The following is a 23,290-nucleotide window of genomic DNA, read 5'->3' on the forward strand; positions in this document are numbered from 1 at the left end:
TTATTTGGGTGGCACAGTCCTCAAGAAAAAAAAAGAAAAAAAAAAGGAACGTTAATATAACAAGAAAAAGGAGTCTCTTTTCCACTAGTTAAAAGCAGGAAAACTGACCAACTTTATATTTTATTATCATTCAGCGAGTCTCCACTAAATGCTACAATTCTGTCCTCTCAGGAAAAAGGGTCATCTGTGTGAGACACACTATAACTTCAAGTCCAGTAAAATATACCCAAGTAGTGTCAGAGGAATGTATCTTCCATTTTTGCTCCTCATACAACCTGCTATAATTAGAAATAAAACTTGGAGTCCTTCAGACAGTATATACAAATGCATAAAAATCAGGAACAACTTGCAAGCTCAATGACATACAACATTATTCAGAAAAAAGAAACAACAAAAAACACAAACTGATTTTTTACATACAGACAGACTGGTTCCTAAGTGCATTAAGTTGTTGCATGCATGCAGTAGGGTTTGGGGTTGTTTATTGAAGGAACTTAACTATAAATAAAACTGTTAGACTTCTACAATTTAGTTTAGCAAGGACTTTCACAAGTATTTGCTGAAAGCTATTTGATTTTAGAAGTAACAAAATCAAATTTGCAGTCTTAATGCCTTCTTGCTCTGTGATAAGAACACTTTTGAAGATGTAAATATGATAAAATTCCAATTTAGATAGTCAGTTCATAAGCACTCAACCAGGGCTCTACTTCCTTTAAGGAAATGAAAGCAGACTTAGGCCAATGTTCTATACCTTTTATAAATCCCATCCTTGCAACACGTGCTTACTTTGTTCATAGAACAGCACCACACAGCATGGTCACCATGGTAATATGTTAAGATTGCTGCATTCATTGAGCAGCTAAATCTCCCAATCATTTAAATGACAGTTTTAGGTATGAAGAACAGAGAGTTGTGACCATTAAACACATTTCACGGAAGAAGGCAGAAAAAGAAATTTACCTATTCTCATTAATGAGGCATTTTCTTGTGTTTTTTTTCTTTTGAAAGGAAGAAGTTATCTAACATATGGAGGACTCATTACCCTCCTACTACCTTAAAAAAAACAACAACTTTGAAATATAAAATGCTAACAGGCTTTCTTTCATGATATTCTTCTATTTTTTTCAAACTATTATCTGAACAGTGTCTATCAAATATTACATACAGTAGAAAAACTGCATGCTTGAATACATGGAAGAGTGAGACATCTGTAAACCATAACACAACTGTGGAAAAAAAAACAAAATAGCAATCATAACAGAGTTGCTACTATCATTAATAAAGACTAAACCTACCCCCCCCCCCCAAAAAAAAATCATAAATGCATTTCTCCCTTCCCCTTTGTCCCCAACTTCAGACCAGGTCAAGGAGTCATTTCTGCCACAAACTAGCTCACAAAGCTGCGTGTGTGCCAACTACTCCACTCTGGACAGAAAACAGTTGTGCTGGCATATCAGCTTAGATAGTCTGAGCTATCTGTGTAAATTTGGCTAGTTTTACTGAAGCAAATAAGGAAGCACTTAAACTGTGCTAGTGGCAGAGCTGCCAACATTGCCTGACAAATAACCGTTAACAGTAAGCACGTTCTTCTGTTGAATATAAAGCTTTACAAAAGGGAAGTACTGAAGACATAACAGGAAAATTACAGACATAGATTTTCATACGTTAGGCCTTCTGATTTCTTTATGAAATTTCCATGAACTCCGAAAGAAGTTGTGTATGCATATCCAAGGAAAAATATTACCTACCTAAAGAAAAGCCTTATTCAGACAAACAAGAATAAATATTAAACCACAAATTTAACTATGATACTTCCTTAAAAGTGATTCTTTGAGAGCTCAGTGTGGACAGAAAGAAGCCATATTTTAAGTACACATCAAATTTAATTCCTTGTTTTTCTAATACATAACTTCATTATCTCTTTCCCTGTATATATTTCTAATGGTTGAGACAAAAATATTTTGTGTATGTACAAGCTAATTACTTTAATCCTGTAAAAACTAATCCAAAACTTTACCTTTCTATATGATTTCTATATGCTATATTTAGACAACTGATCTTCTACACATGCAAAATACATTTTACAACATTAGAAAAATGATCTTTCATATTTCAAAGCTTCCCAAAAAAGTGATAAGATAAAGCTGAGTATATGTTGGCACACTTTTTTCCGTATCTTCACAAAATCAATTTTGGATATACCAGGTTACAAGTTAGAAAAGCCAACAGCTGATCCATGCATTATTTAAAATAAGTCTTCATGCGTTTGTGTTTGTAAGCCCTATGAACAGAGAAAATGTCAAGAAACTTCTCGGGCCTCCATAAAAAGTTATTTTTATCAAATTATCACCCTTTGACATCTCCAGAATTGAAATTGTTTCTCCTCTATCTAATTTTGCAGCAAAAGAGGCACTAATGTAAAATAACAAAATATTTGTAGTGCCTCAGTGTCTTCAGTGATATTTTTATCCAGACAGCAGTCTAATTTTTCCTGGTCTTACACATGCTAATCCAGCACTCTGCCACTGGAGTGGAAGCACTCTGCCATTGACCCTTCTACCCAACCACTGCCTCCAGAGTCTGATCCAACAACTGTTTCACAGACAGGAATAATTTCTCTCTCAATTAACCAAAGAAAGGCTCTTTAAGGAGTTACATGAGATTATTGTAACAGATCGACAGTCAAAGAGCCAAATCCTGTAAATTGCAGAGATCTCCAAGAGTGGCAAATTTAAATGAAAGTTGAGAACTTTAATCTCCTTCAGAGGACAAGGGCACATCCATGAAGCCTACACACGTCTCTGCACAGCTAATTACATGGTGTGATACCTTAATGCAACCATACCACTTCCAATACCCAGGCTTATTTGGGTATCTACAGAGCACTTCACAACCATGCCCTAAGATCTAATTAGGAATACTATTACGCCACAAATATGCTGTAAACTAGGCTGGGTTGAAAAGACAGCACATTAAAAAATCTACCACCTCAGTTTTTTTAAATGCTCTCATCTGCACTAACCACAGTCAAATGCCAGCTTGACTGTGGTAACAACTCTCCTGAGAAGCTAATCTCCTTGAACTTTCAGAAAAAAAAAAAAAAAAAAAAAAAAAAAGGATGGCAAATGTATCTACAAAGGTAAGCTTTGTTCTTTCAAGGTGAACTTCACCGCTGGGCAGACAGCTGGTAAAACTTATGTTCTCAATGAAGGCTATTTCTGAGGACTCATTACGCTGGCCTCATGCCAAACTCTTGAGTAGGGGTGAATTTCAGCTCACAACCTAAAACAGACATGTAACCAAGGCTTTTACAAAAATTAAACAATTTTATATGGTAACATGGTCAGAAGAGTTGCTTTAAAAAAGCACTAGTTGACTTCAATGACACAGTAGCACCGAAAGTTAAAATCTGTGGATTCAGAGAGTTATGATATGATCCTTCATATCTGCATTTCTATGATTGACACTATTGACCTCAGAGGAATTAACACAAGAAAACTGTTGAGGTACTGGTCTTTCACATTGCAAAATGCAGTATTAGCAGACTTGAGGTTGTGACTTCTGTGGGTCAGTTAATTTTTATTTTGCTAATGTCCATTACCAATTACATGGCAAAACAGATTTCCCTTGCCACTTTTGTGGTATACTAATATAACTGATCATTTTTAATTAAAAGAATATAGCAATGACTAAGCAAAATACAAACCCTATTACTTGCCTAGAGTTTAAGTGGAAAGCATAGCCTGGTTAACTTAGCACATTCACCAACGGACAAGAAACACAGCTTTTTATCTACATCTAATGAGAATGTCAAATAGTGAACATAAGGAGAAAAACAAAAAAAAACCAACAGAGGTGGCAAGGAATAGTTTTAACTCATGACATTTTCTTTTAATGTTTATACCTGAAGATAGAAGGAGTTGTGACCCATCAAACACACTGATGTCTTAGAAGTCATGTAGATCCCAGTCCCAAGATGACAGTGGCATCCTCCTTGAGGCCAAACACATGTCACCAAGTCTGCTACTACAACCCAGCAGTGCAGTCTTGAAAACTATGTTCCCAGCTCACATGCCCTTTTGAAACCGTTTATTTAATAAAGTCTGCTACTGGTTCCACTTTGAGTCTTACCTGAGAAAGAACAGGAAAATTAAATCCCAGGGAAACAAAGGCCAAAATTTGTTTGAAGTTCTTTAGAGTTTGACTCCCTTAAGTCCCTGTTTCAGTGCCTCTGTAACTAACCTAATTCCTTACCAGCAACTTCAGCTAAAGAACAAAAGAGTCACTTATTTGGAACACTGCCTTGAGGAAACCCATCTTTGAAACACTGACAAAATTACTCTTGTTAAAGTCAACAAAAAGTCTAAAAGGCAACTGCTTTCATCCTTCTCCTCAGGTTGTATCCATATATGCACAGACTGTCTATATTGGCTCAGTTTCTTCACATATTGTTTCCTTCTTTTCGCAGAGTAAGAACTCAAGTCTGCTTTTTAGAAAAAAAAATATCAAAGATTTACTAAAACTGTTACTGAACTTAGTTTACAGCAAATATCCCCACGATCTTCAGAATTTATTTCATGGAACCCAGTTATTAATATATCATTTAGATATGCAAAAATAAAGTGCATCATGACCACCACTAAGAACTTTGCTGATTCGAGGTTAGCATAGTTAGTGCCAGTCTTCAGCAAGATTAGTAAAATGCTAATTAAAACATAAATTGGTAACAAAAGTCTAAAATCCACAACAGCACACACGAGAAATGCAAGTTTTGTATAAAGGGGGAAACGAAAAAGAAAGTAAAATGAAATGGAATCCCCTGTCCTTTATGGAACTGAGTTTACTATGCAACTATGCCAACATGCAGCATCTGAAACGAAGAATCACAGTCTGCTTGCTTCCCTTCTACCATTCCCGAATTCAGTTTGCAGCTTTCTGGTGTCTGACTGATTTCACCTCGTGCAGGGGAAGATGTACCTTGAGGGACATCTACAGAGATAGCATCAGATGAAAAATCTTGTTTTTCTGCTGAAATAGCAATCTGTGGGTCACTACCCTCTGTTCCATCATCACAATTTGTCCCGTCATCAGCCTCTTCCAGCTGCTGAACAGATTTCAAATATTGTTGTAGAAGACTGTTGTCCTGTTCACTATTAGAGCTCTCCTTACTTTCCCCATGTTTCCCCTGGCCATCCTCTGCATCGGAAGGATACTCTGAAACAGAATTGCCACACTGTTTGACTGTTTCCATAGAAAGAGGGCTTTCAGCTCCTTCTGTAAAACTCTTTTCAGAGCTACACAAGTCACTAGCATGAGTCTGATCAGCCATGGATGAATGAAAACCAGAATCTGGGAACTGCAGTAAAGATTTTTCCTGAGGAGCATCACTAACTGGAATTAACCAAGCAGAACTAACCTCTGGTGAGGTTTCTTGCTGAAGTGTGGATGATCGAATAGATGGTTCAGAGGAACAAAAAGTATTGGCTGAAGGGAACCCAGGTTGCCAAGTAGTACCTAAATTTTGGGTCACTGAAAGCTGCCATTGTTGAAGGGATTTAACCTGTAAAGGATAGAGAGGATATCATTATGAAACACAATATGAGAAGTGCTTTGATTTCTGGAGGATTTCTTTTAATCAGCAACAAAGCTCTAGTATAAAATTTAAGATTAACTGAACTAACAAAAAGTTCATAATACCTTAAAGAAAGGAAAATATACTCTTCCCACTGTTAAATAATGGGTTTTAAAACAATTTAGGTGCCCAACAATGACAGAGCACACAAATCTCCCAGTTCAAGTACTGGAAAAAAAAGGAATCTGCTCTAAAAAAAGAAAAGATGCAGCATGTTTATGGAATAATCCATGTTTAAGAAACCAATCTGCCTAGGGTTTTGGAAGAACAGCTCATTAAAAGATGTATTAATAACTTTTCTGCTTTAGAACTGAGTTGTCCACAGGCAACGTAGCTTGGCACTTTGTTTCATTCATCCTGGGCATCTAGCAGTCACATTATTCCTCACACTTCTACTAAGCTTATTTAGATTTCCTTGCATTTTGTCCTTCTCATTCCAAGCTATATTTTAGCATTTAGCAACACAAACAAGTTTATTGTGTTAACACTTCTAAATGCTCTTTTCCCCCAGAATACTAGTAAAGCAAACAATATGGCTGTTACATCCTAATAAGCTACCCAGGTCATCACTGAAAGGACAAACCATATTCATTATCACCTCAATATCTGCAGTATGAAATAATGTTTTCTGAATTCATCTGTAAGTACAAAAATAAGAGGACTAAAGCCACTTACCTGGTTCCAAAGAAATCTGACTGCCTCCTCCTGTACAAGTCTTTGAATCTTATCTTCCTCTCTTTCTTTTCTTAGTCTACAAGAACACACATCCAAAGATAGGCAGCTTAAGTGAGCAACATTTGGGAAACAAGATCAACAAGTCTACATTAAAAAATACCTGCTCACATAACAGCTCTCTTGAAAGATAGTGCAGAGCCAAACATTTAGCCACTATTGCAATTTTCTCGTCATCAACATCCAATATTAACCAACTCCTCAATTTATATCTTATAAATTGAAAAACTTTGATAATGACCTCCAAATATGGATACATACGATCAAAAAAAAGAACCAAGAACAGAATCACATTTTAAAATTGTATCATGCAAGACGGAGAGAATGCCTCTCATCAGTGACAGTGGAATGACTCTCAAGACTGAAATTTAATTTAGAAGCTTTCTAATTTCCAGAAGACAAGTCAAAAAAATAAATTAAAAAGTCACACTTTACAATTGTTATTTTGATTATGCACTGAAATATCCAAGTCCTGGTCCTAGAAGGATAGAAATATTTCTTCTAACTCAACCCATTCATAGCGGGCACTCTGAGAAGATGAGAAGTTATGTGCATATCCGTGCTTATCTTATAGGAAGTGACCCTCTACTGTAATCACACTTTTATATTCCTGGTACTAGGAGCTACTGCGTGCAGTTATATCAAGATCAGTTTATATCTATTCTGAAACACTGGTTGTACTCATTCAGATTTGAAAATGCACAGCAAGACCTCAACTTACTTTTGTATTTCATCAGTTAAGGAAATGATGTGCTCCTGCATTCTGCTTAGTCGAATTTCATACCGCACTTCCTTGGCTCGGGGATGGTAGTTTCTTGTGTAGCATCCTCTCCAGCAGGCTTGAAGCTTTGTAGCTGCTTTAGTCATTCGTTGCAGTTCAGCTGCACCTTGATTAACAGCAGCTAACAAATCAGAATTTTCTCCTGCCATCTGGTCAGGACAAAGAGTTGTATCTACTGATTCAGCAGGTAGTGATGTGCTGGGGTGGCTATGCAGAATGTGATCTTCAGAGGATGCCGAATTGTTGCTGCTATTAGCAGTCGGGTTAGCTGTTACCGGATCAGGAGATGGCAACAACTTACTCTCTTTAATAGTCTCTTGAGTTTCCACACTTTCCGCTGCTTTGTTGGAGTGCTCTTGTGTAACCCAAGAAGTTTCTTCTTGCTTGTTAGCTTGTTCTTCCCTATTAACATCTTTCACAGATTCAATCACTGTATCACCTTCTTCTTCTAGGTCCAAACTGATTCCATGTAGCCTCAGGTCTGTAGTAGGAGACACTGGAGGCAGTCCTGAAGCAACCGGCATAAAAGTAGACTCTGAGGAAAGAAGGCTGCTGTTTAGTTTGTCCTCATCAGTCTGTATATCTTCAAGGTATAGCTCCTTGCGACAACTTCTTTCGAGAGAAAAAGTGTTCTTTACTGCATAGGAATGATCATCATTTGCACTTGGTCCAACCCAAGAATTCTTCTGGATGACAGGTTCTAGACAGGCAGAAAGCCATATTCAAAAATCGCATGGTATTTCAATAACGTATCCTATTTTAATCCATAGAGATTCATACTTTGTTTTAAATAAGCACTCAGGTTCTTACTAAGTAGTAGGATTTAAAATGCTAATAATTATAGTCATTACTATGTAGCAATAGGGGTAATTATTACTTATCACAGTAATATCCAGAAACCTTACAAATACTGGGTACAGTAAACTGCACAAATTGCCTTCCCCATAGAAATTACACTTTAATCAGATGCAACAAAGTAGCAACATTTTAGCTTACTGGCTTTCGTTTATTGCCTAATGAATAATCTTGTTAGCATTTCAAGATATGAATAAGCGCAGAATATATTGTTAGAAAACAAAGTATTCCTTCAGTTCAAAATCTCCCCAAATTAATAAATAACAGGGCCTTGTTTTGCAATTCTCTCCACAAGGTTAACTATGTTCAAAAAATATTTAGTTTATTTCCACAAGTTAGAAAACAGGTGAATATTTGCATCTTACCACTTTCAAGAACTGCCTGTGGTGGCTGGGCTGGACTGCTGTGTTCATACATAACTGGCAGTGCTTTGTTGGGAGTGGAAGATGTAGGCTCTCCTTCGTTTTGGCTTTGATGCATCAGCTGCCTCTGGTGGAGCCTAAGCACAGAGTTCCAACAGATTTTGTATTTCTTTTAAACTTTTTTGGCACAGAAGGCATCTAAAAGATACTGCTTTAGAGGAAAACATTTGATCAAACTATTCTAAGAGGCTAGTTATAGAGATCCCTACACCTATGACATACTAACAGGACCACTCACAAAGTAGGGACTTGCACAACCTGGCTTCTTGCCACAGTTCTCAGGCATTTTAGGTTGTTCCTGTTCCCCTTCTTCCTGCTCCTTTCTGCTTCTTACAAGTACATGCATCAGAAAAGAAAAAAAAAAATCCAGCATGCAATTCTGACTATAGACTGATAACCATAAAGTAGCTGTATGCATGAGCAAGGTATGCAGATATTTTAAGTGCCTGCTGCAGGATACACTATGCTTGTATGTATAGAGGAGTCTGAGTAATGGAGGGAGAGTCTTCTATATTTGAAAATAACTGAATCAAGAAAAGGGTGTCCCTGTTACTAGGGGGACAAAATCCTAATACTGATTGACAAACAGAATATTACTGCAAGCATGCAATCATCCTCTACAATCTGACAAAACACAGAGGCTGTTTCAACCCAGCTAAATTGAAAAGTCATGAGGTAGATGTCAGAAAATCCAACTGCCTTAAAAATGGTAATTTTTTTAAGAAGTCGCATCTTGCAAGCCAACTTTCTGAATTCTTTCCAGGAGCATGATGTGATGGTCAGAGCACTTAGTACAATAAGAACATAATCACACAATGGAATTCCCAGCTTTGTCCTTGAAATCCTTCCAACAGTTTCTCTAACTTCCCCCCAGATATCCACCCACACTGACAATGCACACAGCAACTTCCTCTTTTAGACACTCCCAAGGCCAGTCCTCCTGGATGAGATGCCACTCTGCCCCTAACCCCAACACTTCTGTTGCCCAGCTTTCTACCCAAACTATGCCACCTATCTAGCCTGCTCCCTTGAGCCGAGTCTCCTGCCCTGATTTTTCTGCAGAAAAGGTTGTCAGTAGTGCTCCTGGAGAATAGGGGTGCCTGTATGCTTAAGTACCTGTTTTTTAATCCTAGTTAGTTCACCTTTTCATGGGAAGAAAGTGCAGCACTATAACTCTCCTAATTTACTTGTGCAGATCTTAGCCAAACAGCCACTGCTGCCAGAACCAGTAGGCTCCATAATGGCCTCTGCTGACAGAAGCCAGACCTTTGGTGCTTGCATAGAGCCTGCCAAGCGCATCATCAGGAACAGTGTCCCTCAAAGGACAATCTTAACCTTAAAACAAACAAAAGAACTCACTAACAACAAAAAAGTGGCTATTCATGCAGCATACCACAATGGTCTTAATTTACAGTAAGAACATAAGTTAATCCAAGCTATTTTTTTCAAGTTTTCCTCACTTTTTTGTGTGGTATAAATCTCAGGATGTTATGTATTTTATTTTAATCACAGCCCTACCACAAATCCCTTTCCAATGTCTTACAGAGCACAGATTGAAAAATAAAGAATTTGCCTCTAGATGGCCCAGCAAGCAGCAAAATGCTTCCTGCTGCTGTCTTGCTTCTCAGTCCCCCCTAGGATACATCTTGTGACCCTGTTGTTCTTCCCATCTCCAGCCCTCACTGTTGCTTTAAATACATAACAGGAAATGCTATTTTATCCAACACAAAATGAGACATAATTATGCTCCCAAGTAAGCTTTCTAACAGTTGAGAAACAAAAAGTTCTCACCTTTGCTTACTCAGTATTTTTTCCAGTTTGGCATCCTCTTCAGTCTGAAGACCATATGTAGATATAAGAGGACAAACAGTAGCCAAGTACTGGACTAACTGAACATGCTGTCCAGGTCGATATGATCTTCCTTTACCTTGACTGTAGAGCCATTCTGCCTTCAAACTGGCAAGGGGAAAAATGATCATCATTAATGCGTGTCACAAAAATCCTGACCTTCCTTTGATGACTCTTCTTCTTGTTGGCACCTAAGAGCTAATCTACAAATCTAACCTAAACTTGGAACATGAACAGTACCAAAAGGTCTGTGATTTTCATCACCAGCACAGTGAGTAAAGGATTCTTCACACAAAGACGCTCCATACAAAAAAAGACCTCTGAGAAACACTGAGCAGTCTCTGCTTTATCTACATGTGTCGTCTCTGAGCACTGAACACACGTTTCTGTGAATGAATGTATCAGCAAAAACGTTCACAGAAATGGAAAAGTTCATATATAAATGCAGAATAGCCACAGAGAGCAAATCTTATACTGAGAGTATTCAATAATTAAAACCTGATTCTAAGTGAAATGTTCTTCAGTCTGGGAACATTTAATATAATCTATCCATAGCCTAAGTGTTCAAAATGTGACCTAATACAGAAAATCCCAGAAAGATAGCTATTTTTATATCTTCTTATTGAATTAATCAGAGAACATTGGTCATAAAAGTTTTTTGTAGAATTCTTACAGGCAGGTGGCTGGGAACTTTGTTAGATGGTGAAATAGAAACAGGAATGGTTTGTTTTTAACCAAGAAGTTAAGTCTTTAATTAAACTTCTATTAATTGGGAAAATAGGGCAGTATGTCTTGGACTCTGTTCATGTATCGGACTAGAATGTGTTTATGCCGGATAATGAGGATATTTTCTGGGAAAATTTATACAGTTGGACTGTTTTGATGTCAAGAATTTTAAGAAGACATCTGTACTGCCATACATATACTGTAGTGACATAATGATATAGTAAAGAGTGATGTAAGCCAAATGAAATTTAACTAACTGATAAAAGATACCCCAGATCTAAAAATAGGCATGAAAGTTGTAAAAGAGCATGTTTGAGCTTTCCCCAAGTACTTTTAATATCTGCTGATTTTCCTCAATCTGCAAAGTCAAAGAGGTTGTAAGCTTGGAAGGGAAAACAGACTGCTGATAATTTGATACCAATTTGTTAAAGTGTTACTTTGAGCCTAGTAATAAAATATACTTTAACTTTATATTTCTGCTTAAATAAACTTGTGGTTTTACAGAATAATTCCAGTGTAACAGATGAACATTGTTGCTTTTATGAGATTTTTAATTGGGCTGTATCTCATACGGGCATTAGCAAGACAAATACTACTTCTTATCATTTGCACTTTTCTGTTTTTTATTATATAAAAATGGAACTTCAGCTTAGCCAAACTCTATTCGATACTTTTAAGGATTTAAAAACATAATGTTACCTTTCCTTCTGAGAAATCACATATCCATCAAGAACTTTAAGGTTCAGACACCAGCTGACAATATATGGCCTATAGTCAAAGCCAGGGATAGAAGGTGTGGCCATCACACAAGGATTGTTCATAATCGACAACTGTTCCAATTGAGGAAGAGAAGCCAGGAAAGAAATCTGCAGAAAATAAGATATCTTTGTTAACTGAAGAGAATGACTGAATGCTTACAGAACATACAACATTTCTGCGGGTTATGGCTAGACATCTCACACAAAATAATATAATTACAAATACACTGAAAATCACATTTGCCTGTTGAACATGAACATTTTCAAAGGAGCGTCTCTCAGCTACTACCATTTTCCTATTAATTCTCCTGTAACTACTATAGCCCTTGGAAAGTATTTGCTTCTCTTAAAATGTAGGTGTTGGCTTGATGTGTAGAAAACTATAACATTTCTACTACTCCAGTTCACTACAGCAGGCATGGAGATGTTGACAAAACAAAGGCATACCAAAAAGCTGAGAAACACTGCCCTATTTTAAAGGGGAAAATCTATCATATAAATAAGGTGTTCTTCCAACATGAAAGTCTGACAATTTTGGCTACTAATTTAAAACACCACCACCTCCCAAAACCAGAGACAGAATATTTGTTTCTCTTACATGGTGCTTGATAAAGAGATAAAATAAGACATGAGCCCCAAAAGTTCAGCTGCAACAAGTGCATTTTAAACCTCCGTTCTAAGCAGATAATCAGCAGACAGCCCCTGCAGCAGCTAATCAGCTCAGTTTTCAGTCTCTAGGCAATCATGAAAAGTATTCTATGAATTTAGTTTTCAGAGTATACTTCTGACATCCCTGAATAATAATAATCATAATAATAAAACCAGGTTTATTTTAAGGACAAGCATGGGTTGTTTCAAAGAAGAAAGCCCATTTTACTTACACCCTTGATACTTTTACCTTAAAAGAATTATCCAACTATCTCCCTTCAGTCTACCTAAAGACAAGATAATACATCTTCTATGCCTTACCTCATTTAAGTCTCTGATTTCATTTTCTGCCAAAGAAAAAACAGTCAGATTCTGAGGTAGGCAAACAGGGGCAGTACGAAGTGAGGTTATAGTATTTCCATGTAGCAATAGAGTCTATAAAATAAAAAGTGGTGATGAAATGTATGCTTGTTTGATTAATATGCAGAATACACATCAAACAGAAGAATCATGGTGTCATCAGAACGATTTTTTGCTTATTCCAGTGAGGAAAAACTGATTTTTACATTTTGAAGCAAAAGTTTATCATCATAACGTGCAGAATTAAAGTATATTCACTGTTACAAAACGTATATTTGGAAAAAAATTTTCTATATGGAGTTCACAGTGAAAGAGTTATCATTATATGTTTTCTCTTGTCCTAAGTCATGGATCAGGACAACTGAGAGCTATGAATAAGATCTCACCATCTATATTGGTCAAAATCATAGTGATCGCATAAGAATCACTTTCTCAGTTTCTGCATCTTGAAAACACAGGAAAGAATTCTTACATTCTTCTGTGCAGAAGTTACGGTGATTAACTAAAAATGCTTTAAGAGCTAGCATTTGAATAATGAATGCTTTACCAGGCAGCGATTTTCTAAGCAAATTTCTTTTTGCAAAGAATGCCACAAAAACAGATATAAAACAGCATCTACCTTTAGAGACATAAGCTTGGAGAGATCTCCTAACTGAGATATGTTGTTGTCTGACAAATCAAGATGCTGAAGGGATAGACAGGAATTGATTTGTTCAATGGCCTATTGAAAAAAAAAAAAGAGTCAATTACAGTAACTCTTGTTTAGTCATTAAACAGAAACAGATATCAACAATTAGAAATCATCCTGGAAGCTAAAAATACTGGATAAGTAACCCAAAAAACTGATGAATTTAACTATGTTTCTACATAGTGTGCTTTTAAAGAGAAGATTCCTTTCCTATTTTGGGATAATTTTCCAATTCTCATTACATTTTGACGTTAAATCACTTTTCTTTCCCCTAGATCATTCTTGTCCAAAATTTGTCCTCCTCGATTTCATATACTAGTAGGCACAAAGCTTTAACTTTTGTTCCCATTAAAACCAGAAACAAAAACTCAGATTTCTTTGAAGTGGAACAGAATAAAACCTTGGAAACTGCTGGGAAGAACATTTTTTACAGATTTCCGCTACAATAGATTCTGGAAAATGTATAAAAACTAAATACTTTACCTTCAGGTTATTTCCTGCCAAGTTCAGCCATTCCAGGTGCATCAGATCCTTCAGCCCTTCCACATACCCAATACTGTTATGAGGCAAATTTAGCACCCGGAGCTTAGTCAGTTTTGATACACCCATCATTCGTACCAAACGATTGTTGGCTACAGACAGCTGCAGATTGACACACAAACAAAAGAAACAGTTTCAAATATTAAGCTCTACAGACACAATGGTCCAGCTTTTATTTTTAGTGGCTAAAAATCCACTCCAAGAGAAATTATTTCAATCTGTATTTTCCATTTTCAAGCAAATAATAACTCAGGCACAAGAAACGGCAAGAGCAAGGAAATGAGTTACTGATCACAGAAAGCTGTCTTCACAATTCACACTGCAAACTTAGAGAAATCCTCCTCTTAGCACTATCTGACAAAAGGAAGAAAATTAACGAGGAATTGTTTCATATTAAAATAAGTTTTTAATCAGAATTGCCAAGCCATTTCGCAAATTGTTGCACCATTTGCGGTGTGAAGTCATACTTACTGTCAACCTATCAGCATGGCAGAAGACAAAACATATTTTACATGAATCTCAGAAAACCAGTTACTAGAACTAATTTTTTGCTCAGTGCTAAAAGAATTGTAAAACACAAACTAGTTAAGGATAAACCTGGAAGTCCTGACTTAGCAAACATTTGCACTAGCAATCAAAAATTCAGAAGGGGAAGTCTACAACAGAAATATACTTCTAGACATTAAACATGTAAACACTACGCAATAAAATAATACGATTATAACTGCTTTGTTTCAATCAATTTGTTTCAGCTATGCAAGTTTAACTTTTCCATTTATTTAATGTTATTTAAGAACAATTTCAAATTCATTCTATTGAACTTACCGTGCATCTGCAGTTCCAAGCAAGTCTAATAAAATTGACAGTGTATTTCAAATGCAGAATATAGAACCTCAGAATTACTGTTCTGATGGATAATGAAAGTATAAGCTAAAACTTAACAAGCTCCTATGTTAAGGGAATGACTAGGTTGCCTGAAGGGAGAGGAAGAGGGGCTGGGCGGAAATCACAACAAAACTCACTTTTCCTACCTCAGTTTAGCTTGTCTCTAGAAACTATTTAGGTGACTTCTTCATGTCTATCTGGAGGCACTTTCAGTGATAACTACTTGGATTTGTACAGCTTTGTCTCTGAGGGACTATACTCTGATTTTTGCAAGCATCGTGCATATGCTTAACATTGCTACCACTAACAGCCTCATGAATTTAAATGGACTGTTGCTAGTATTATAATTAAGTATAAGCACTAGCAACATCAGGGCTTATATGATTTGACAGGTTAACAAGAAAACATAGAACCCTCCCATTTCACATTTTGGTATTTGCTATTTGCATTTCATCCTGTTCCACACAGCTTCTTTCCACCACTTTGTGTCAATTAAAATTAACGTGCACAACATTCCAAGAGTTAGAGGTACATTCTAGTAAGCATGTATTTTTAAGTCTTTATGTTTATATACACACACATACATATATAGAGATACATACATACAGCAAATCACTTACTTGATCGTTGCCCAGATCTATCCTAAATCTAAGATTTTAGAAATAACCTAAAAGTGGTATGAGAAAGCTTTCACAACTGATGGTATTTATTTCTTTTTTAATAAACAGACAATAAAAATTTATTTGGAAAAACAGTACAACAAAATCAAATTACATGGGGAAAAAAAGAGGAAATTGAAGAGGATTAATTGGCAAAGCATGCAAAACACCGGAGGAAGCCACACCCTGGTGAGAGGATGCAGCACCGCAGGTGGGAGTTCTCTTTCTAGAGCGACACTTTATGAAACACTTTAAGTCACCTAAACACCTGCATTTTGTCTTTCTGCAAATTACAGCTGCTAATCCTCCTCCTCTGTGAAGATTCAGGAACCCAAAGGGGAAGAGCGTGTATCCATGTCTGCATATTTAGACTTACACAAAGAAAGATTAAATTATGTCTAACCTTATAAAAATCAAGAACTCAAAAGCAAACAAGTGTTTAAATTAGGGTTGTCAGTGGCATTTTTAAGTGTTCCTCTTCTCCCCCTCCATAAGGATTTACTGAGTGTACTTTTAGTTACTTGGGTAAACAGGGAAGCACCTTACATCACTGTCAACCATAGGGCTACACAGAAAACAAAGCTTTCTATTTTAGTTAGCATCATTTACTTTTCTGTGAAGACAGTAACTGCTAACTAATTTCAATTACAAAATGCGGCCTTAAAGCAGAAAGATTTTAATTAGCATCACAGTTCCATTATTTCATAACAAATTCAAGTCAAGTAACACTGACCTGCATCAGGTTCCTGCATTTTTCCAGGTGTTCCAATTTAATTATCTGGTTTTTGTCCAGAATCAGAGTGTGAGTATCAGCATCACAGGGTAAGGTTGGACCCAGTTTTTGCAGTCCTTGACCTGACCAGTTAACTACCAAGCCTTAGAAGGAAAGAAAAAAAAGAAAAAAAACCCTCAGCACTTGATAAATGAGAACATGCACTGAAAATGCAAAGCAAGATAAACAGATTTGTTTTAGAATGCATACAGATAATTTATGTAGAAAAAGTTCATTTGTATCAGTAAAACTGAAGCAAATTCATTATTTCAGACCAAATATATTAGAATAACTGATGGAATTACTGGAAGATGTGGATTCCAGTCCCTGTTCCACTAAAGAAACCCAGTACAACCTGGGCACGTCAATAACAGCCAGAGTCTCTGCAGTGGGAAGAAGAGTGAAATTTAAGCACCTAAGTTAAAAGTTTCACAGGCACCTAACTTTTTTTTAATTCCTCAAAGGTTTCAGGTTTTGAGCAGTCTGACCTCTACCTATCTGTGTATAGGCACTCTCTACCTTAATTCCTGCCTACAGGCAAACTCAGAGCATGCCTAGTACACATCTGTAAGATCACACTCCATGCACAATAGCAACCACATCTGTTACAAAAAAAAAAAAAAGAGAGAAAGAGAGAGAGAGAGAGAGAGAGAGAGAGAGAAAGAGGTCTGGAAGAGGAGCAAGTAGCATCCGCCCTTTGGTCAATCAGAACATGGGAAACCTGATGAGGATGTACACCCACAAATTTCACCTTCCTAGAGAGTTCTATTAAGTGCTCTGCTAAAATATTTGAAGATTAGGGCACTTAACTTGGAAATGTGAAATATCCATGTGACAGCCTTCAGCCTGAAGAAAAACCTGAACATCAGCTTTCCATACCATGAATGATAAAGAATATCATTCTGAATAAAAGCCTACAGTTTCCTCTCTCCTTTTTCTCTGTCTCAGCAAAAAAAAAAATGACCTTGCTCCATTTTTGACAGCGCCATCTAGGCAAACTCAAATAGAAGGTTTCCGCCTGAGACTGACACCTCTCTGTTATCACAATTTAGATGCTTAAATTCAACAGAAGAATTTAACTTAAGGTTAAACACCCTCTCTTTAAAATTTTCTACCAACTATTTTAAAGCATCCCTCCTGTTAGCAGTTTGGCTGCTGCAAATCGTAATCTGATGTATGTCACTATTTTATTGGATAGAGAATGCATCTAATCCAGGGCCAATGATTTCACTCCAAGACTTCAATCTCCAAATCCTTCAGTGCATCTAGCCTCAGGATTTTGGTGCTTCTGTCTCCAAATTCCACTGGTAGGCTAAACGCTACATTCTCCAGCAACATATCTAGTGAGAAGTCAGAACAGAGAATCCATTCATATAGCCGTGCTACAGCACAGGTAATGTTTGGGTGGGAGCAAATTATAAATATGCTAGCATATCATTTAATTAGTGGAACAGGTAAGTAAAAAGTTCCAGCCAAAAACTGTCAATACATAGAGTTAAAAGGAAAAAAGTTGCCATCTATAGGAAACTTGAACCACCGGGTACATGTGATAATGGTATCTGCAAATAAATCATTTCCACATGTTTATCCTCTGCCATGTATTTTGCATACCATCCCTGTAAACCATTCTAATGCTTGCTTATCCTTTACTATCTGCTCAGTAGAGTCCTACCCCCTTTTTTCAGTAGCGTATTTTAGAATAGTGTTCTTGTACCCAACACAGGTACTATATATGAAAATTCTTACAGTTTGCATGCATGTAGAGTTTAGTTTTGCTAAGGATGGAGAGATGCACTTTTGCTGTACCAATTTGTCAACCAGAGAATAAGCTTTTTTAAAAAAAGTATCTCTGATGACCTATTACATTTCATTGCTTCTCAAATTCACAGCAACCCACAGAGCTTTGAAGGGCAGCAATGCCTAGTGAGCAGTATCAGAAGCAGACACACTCTTTGTCTTTGCACATCCAGGGAAAAAGTACTGCATGTTTCTTATGTAAACAGCCACCTCTGCAAACACTGGGCCTCTTTAATTAAAGAATTTCTGCATAAGCCCATTTTCCAAGGGGTTCTTCATATCCAGGAAAAAAAAAAACAAAATTGCTTATTACCACTTCGGCAGATATGTACATAAATAGACACAATGAGGGCCCCAGCTCAGGAAGCTCACAACTTACGCTTAGGCCTTTGCTTACTCACTGAGCCCTGAAGCCTTCACAGCAAGCCCCACATTATTACTACCCACACTGAGAGCAGGGACTGTCTTCCAGGACCCCTCTGCCCTCCCCCGTAGGGCAAAGGGGCCCACAAGGGACGCCCTCGTCCAGCTCCTGGCTGCCTCTACAAAGGCGCGGGCGAGCTCCCTCGCTAAGGGCCCGGCCGGTCCTCCATGTCCAGCGAGGGCCCCTACGGCACCGGGAAGGCGTACCGACACCCCGCTGCCTCACCCCTCGCCGCGCTGATCGCCTCCGCCGCCAGCGGCCGGCGGCGGGGAGCGCGGCGGGGACGGCGCCAGCCCGCTCAGCCCCCGCCGCCCCCCACACCGAGCGCCGCGGGGGCTCTCGGGACTCGTAGTTCGAACCCCGCGTCCCCCCACGACCCGGCACGAGCCACCGGCCTCCCCCCATACTACAACTCCCAGAGTGCGCTGCGCGCCCCGGTGGCTTAACGGTGCACAACTGCCACCCAAACAAAGCCCCTCCGCGCACCGCCCAGCCTTCCCCGCGCCAGCGGCGATGCGGCTGGCCAGCCCCGGTAAAGCCGCTGCCTCCAGCGCTTCCCTTACCCCCCGCAACTAGCGAGAGAGCCTCAGTCCTCGCCGCTGCTGCTCCTGTCGCCGCCATACTTCCCGCTTGCCAACCACACCAGGCAACCGAGCGCTGGACGCCGATTGGCTGCCTCGACCCACGGGTGAAAATTTATTTTTCCTTTAGGATGAACGACCCGGCACACAGGACTGCCCAGCACCGTCCAGGTTAATTTTAAGCGAATATTACAAAAAAAGGAGAGACGACTAAGCGTTCCCAGAGGGCTGCCCCTCCCCGCGGGACGGAGACGGCCACCCGTGACGCCCCGCACGGCGGAAGCCTCCCGGCATGCAGCGCGCGGCCTCTAGAAGGCGTTTTCCCATGATCCTCTTTTCCTCTTCGCCTCGGCGGCCGCCGCCCGCTTCGGAGCTGCTGCCATCATGAAGTAAGCGCTATGGCGGCTCCCTACCGCCACCGCCGCTCCATCCGCCGCCATCGGCCGCGGGGGAGGGGCCCGAAGTGCCGCGCTTTCGTCGGGACTAACCAGCGGTCTCCGCTAACTCTTCTCTCTCGCGCAGGGTCGAACTGTGCAGCTTCAGCGGGTACAAGATCTACCCGGGCCATGGGCGCCGCTACGCCCGCACCGACGGCAAGGTGAGGAGGCTTGGGAAGGGGAGGGGAAAGGCCTCTCGCCTGGGGCCGGTGCCCGCCGGGCTCTGGCGGCGCCGAGGCGGTGTCGGCTCGGGCTTCTGCGCTGAGCGACAGTCACGTCGCTCCGCTTCCCTCGGTGTGCGGGCGTCGTGGCTGCCCTCAGAGCCGGCTCGCCGGGGGCCGCGCCTCTGCTCCAGCCTGAGGCTTTGACGCAGGTTTTAGACTGCAGGGTGTCTGAAAGCATCCGGTCTGGTACATCCGAGCTCAGTAGAAAATGCTGTTTAGAGATAGTGCATCTAGTGCTTAGAGTTGTCAGAGTAAACCATAAACTGCCTGTAGTTTACTGGATGTGGATCATTGGGATAAAACAGTGAGGAGAGCCCTTCCTGGCTCCTATGCAGGTAGGGCTATTATAAACAGATATGATATTGATAGCTATAAAAAGAGGATTTGATATTTCGATATCCAATAGAGTCGTCTTAATGCAGAGAATATCCTGCAAACTGAGGGCTAAGTAAATGGACTAACTGAATCTTCAAGTGCTTTCCTGGGAACTTGTTTAAACTTTAAGTTGGACTGCATAACTAATAATAGATTGGTCTGGTTAGTGTTATTCTTAAACTATAACAGTAAATAACAAGTTGTATTCCAAGAAGAACTTGGATGCAGTATTGGTCTCTGAGTGTTCCTTATTCAGCTACACATATAAGAAGTGCAGTTTGAGAACAGACACTTGATAAGCATGATATTGGATATGACTATTCACAGCACCAAGACTACTGTGCAGAAATGGATGCAAGTAGTAATTTGAGCTTTTCTCAAAAAAAAAAATTGTTTTATTGTGCTATGAATAAATAATACCTGATGTGCCAATTTTTCTTTTCATAACAAAATGAAGCAGCTTAATATTTCTGCACATTCCATTAAAAGGAATTCTTTAGGCCTGATTTAATGGAATGCCTTTTAAGAGATCATTTTAATTGATAAAATTTCATACACTAAAGTTTTCAAGTCATATTTTAAAAGACAGAGTTGTCTGGGAAGGGTGCTGTTTTCTATAAAGAAATAAAAAAGTCAAGTGATGAAAAACAATGAGTTAGAGAGTTACTTGATATGTTAATATAAACTTTATAAATGCTTTTCATAAAAACAAAGCTTACATAAAATGCTTCCTTTCCCAGGTTTTTCAGTTCTTGAATGCAAAATGTGAATCTGCATTCCTTTCCAAGAGAAACCCCCGTCAAATCAATTGGACTGTTCTGTATAGGCGTAAACACAAGAAAGGACAGTCAGTAAGTATACAGCAACCAACACTGCTCTGAAGTTTCCCACTGAAAAATATGGTCACTGGTCTGATTGGAATAGAGGTAACTTCAAAGTTAGCAGAAGCATGACCCATATAACCAGAATGAACACTGGTCAGTAATGCTGCAAATGTGAGTGTCTTTATATGAGTTTATATGTTGCTTTATATTTGAAAGGTAACCAGTTCAGCAAAAGCACTGCATCTGTATTACAGCAGTTTTTTGAGGGCCCATTCAGAACCATAGTAGGTTCAGTAGCTTTGAACACTTGTATTAGTGGCATATGATTAAAAAAAAAAAAAAATCTGCAAAAGATGAGTTATGCTGTTTAACCTGTGGAGTTCTTAATTGTTTGGACTTGTAAACTTCCAGAGTGGTGGTAGCATAGAGTGCTGATTATCTGGTAGATCATACTTGCAAGCAGATGATCTGGGAAGTAAAGAGTGGGGGAAATGCTCACATACCTTCTTGAAAACTTTGGGCTATAACTTAGTAGGAGATCTTTCCTATGCATCTGTCACTGTATGCAAAAGATAAATTTATCATGGGCTATAGCACGAGGTGTTTTCAGTGCTCTTACTTGAATTTGCATAACAAAAACACATCTAGAAAGGCTTGTATATGTGTATAAGTCAAAGGTTCATGCTTGATAGTTTATACTACTGCCCAGCACCATGATACCACTTAAAACAGGTGGGAAGTGTTGTGTTCCCTTTGGAAGATTCCATCAAACCTGGCTTTTTCTCTTCCCTTTCTCTTCCTTCCCCTTTTTCTGGGGTTTACACAAGGCCAAATTTTGGCATTTCTTCCTAAAGTTTTTTTTGTTTTGTTTTGTTTTTTTCCATTGGTAGCTAGTAGTCTGCTTTGGCAAATCGGGAAATTAGAGTTACCTCCAAAGTGAGCTATAACATACCATACTACTTCTGTATAGTTTTATAATGGCTTCAATTTTAATGGTGATTTGTTCCTGTATTTGTCTCTAGCCTTTTGGTTGTCTTGTGATACTAATTGCCTGTCTTCATCTTCTGCCATTTTAGGAAGAGATACAGAAGAAGCGCACGCGCCGTGCTGTTAAGTTTCAAAGGGCTATTACTGGTGCATCTTTAGCTGAGATTATGGCTAAAAGAAATCAGAAGCCTGAAGTACGAAAGGCGCAGAGGGAGCAAGCTATTAGGTAAGAAATCAGGTAACTGGAGCCATGCCAGGCATTTCAAAGATTATAAATGCTTTTTCTAGGAGAGCTTTAAACTCTAGATGAGCCCCATGTTTTAAAAGCTTTTGGTGGGTGGTTTTCTTTAGATCAGTATATTTGGGATGATCTTAGCAACAAATGGTATCAGCAGAGGGGTTTCTTCTTGCCCTCTCCCTTTGTGGAAATGCTGCTTTTGTTGCACCTAGTTCTGTTGTCTCTGTAGCAGTCTTTCCAGAGGTACTGAATGCAGAGGATAGACCTGAAATGATGCATTCCTTACATGATTTTCTGGAGCTTTCACAGTTAAGGGACAAAAAAACAATGAATGCGGGCATGAATAACTTACTCTTTTTGCCCTGAATTAACAGGGCTGCAAAAGAAGCCAAGAAGGCTAAACAGGCAACTAAGAAAACAGCTGTTTCCACTGCAAAGGTAAGATACAGTAGTTGAATAGAAATCATAAAGCGTTTGGAATATGCCATGTTGTAACAACAACCACCTGTTGCAGTGCTTAATTGGAAATTCTCATTTGCTTTTGGAAGAAGCATTTTTGTATCCATTTTTATCTGGAAGCATGTTGAAAATTTTAAGAGAATAAGCGTTACTATAAAAACACTGTCTTACTAGAGGCCATTTAAGAGAGAGTTGATGGCTAAAAGCTTGTCTAAGCAGATGTGACATCTCCAGCTAGCTAAGAACTTTGTAATGATACATTGATGAGAGCTAGCGTATACTTTATTATTACTTCTAACTTAGTACAGTATGTTACTTGCCTTGTAGGTGTTGCAGGTTTACAGTGATATGTGTGGTAACAATCTGCTAACATGATTCTGATACGATATGAATACCTTAAGATTCTTGACAGAAATTAGGTGATATAATTAAAGAGTGAAGTAGAGACACTTCTAGGAATGCCAGTAAATTGCTTCCCTTTACTCATATTTTAATGCTTCTTTACAGGCTCCCACAAAGGCAGCACCTAAGCAGAAGATTGTGAAACCAGTGAAGGTTTCTGCTCCCCGTGTTGGTGGAAAGCGCTAATTTGCCAAACTGTTAGCTGTGCTGAATAAACACCCGATTAACTTTCATAA

The 23,290-nt window shown here is 38.8% G+C and overlaps 2 protein-coding genes across 6 annotated transcripts; one reads left to right on the forward strand and one right to left on the reverse strand.

Moving 5' to 3' along the window:
- Positions 1 to 3,126: 3,126 nt before the first annotated feature.
- Positions 3,127 to 19,308, reverse strand: CEP97 (centrosomal protein 97). 5 transcript variants are annotated; one of them, XR_010884885.1, is made up of 13 exons: positions 19,091 to 19,308; positions 16,268 to 16,410; positions 13,934 to 14,092; positions 13,382 to 13,483; positions 12,724 to 12,837; positions 11,696 to 11,862; positions 10,214 to 10,378; positions 8,366 to 8,499; positions 7,086 to 7,845; positions 6,308 to 6,383; positions 4,978 to 5,560; positions 3,905 to 4,131; positions 3,256 to 3,282 (listed from the first exon to the last, which is right to left on the reverse strand). XR_010884885.1 is itself a non-coding variant. In XM_067300943.1 (12 exons), the coding sequence occupies exons 1-12, from the start codon at positions 19,146 to 19,148 to the stop codon at positions 4,090 to 4,092; spliced, it is 2,064 nt and encodes a 687-aa protein (XP_067157044.1). In that variant the 5' UTR covers positions 19,149 to 19,308; the 3' UTR covers positions 3,127 to 4,089. The 5 variants fall into 5 exon arrangements, 4 of the variants coding, with proteins under 4 accessions (XP_067157044.1, XP_067157029.1, XP_013805615.2 ...); XM_067300943.1 differs by having other exon boundaries at positions 3,127 to 4,131; positions 5,417 to 5,560; XM_067300928.1 differs by having other exon boundaries at positions 3,127 to 4,131.
- A 105-nt stretch (positions 19,309 to 19,413) lies between these two features.
- Positions 19,414 to 23,290, forward strand: RPL24 (ribosomal protein L24). The gene is made up of 6 exons (XM_013950160.2): positions 19,414 to 19,497; positions 19,631 to 19,706; positions 20,885 to 20,995; positions 22,045 to 22,181; positions 22,568 to 22,631; positions 23,160 to 23,290. The coding sequence occupies exons 1-6, from the start codon at positions 19,493 to 19,495 to the stop codon at positions 23,238 to 23,240; spliced, it is 474 nt and encodes a 157-aa protein (XP_013805614.1). The 5' UTR covers positions 19,414 to 19,492; the 3' UTR covers positions 23,241 to 23,290.

Source organism: Apteryx mantelli, chromosome 1, assembly GCF_036417845.1.
Source record: "Apteryx mantelli isolate bAptMan1 chromosome 1, bAptMan1.hap1, whole genome shotgun sequence".
NCBI classification, from domain to species: domain Eukaryota; kingdom Metazoa; phylum Chordata; class Aves; order Apterygiformes; family Apterygidae; genus Apteryx; species Apteryx mantelli.

Coding starts and splice junctions, on each gene's coding strand:
- CEP97 (XM_013950161.2), bottom strand. CDS start 19,148: ATGGCGGCGACAGGAGCAGCAGCGGCGAGGACTGAGGCTCTCTCGCTA. Junction 16,411..19,090: donor TCTCTCGCTAGTTGCGGGGG/GTAAGGGAAGCG, acceptor TTTCCTTCTAAG/GCTTGGTAGTTAACTGGTCA. Junction 11,863..12,723: donor AAATCAGAGACTTAAATGAG/GTAAGGCATAGA, acceptor TATTTTCTGCAG/ATTTCTTTCCTGGCTTCTCT.
- RPL24 (XM_013950160.2), top strand. Junction 20,996..22,044: donor AACACAAGAAAGGACAGTCA/GTAAGTATACAG, acceptor CTGCCATTTTAG/GAAGAGATACAGAAGAAGCG. Junction 22,182..22,567: donor CAGAGGGAGCAAGCTATTAG/GTAAGAAATCAG, acceptor CTGAATTAACAG/GGCTGCAAAAGAAGCCAAGA.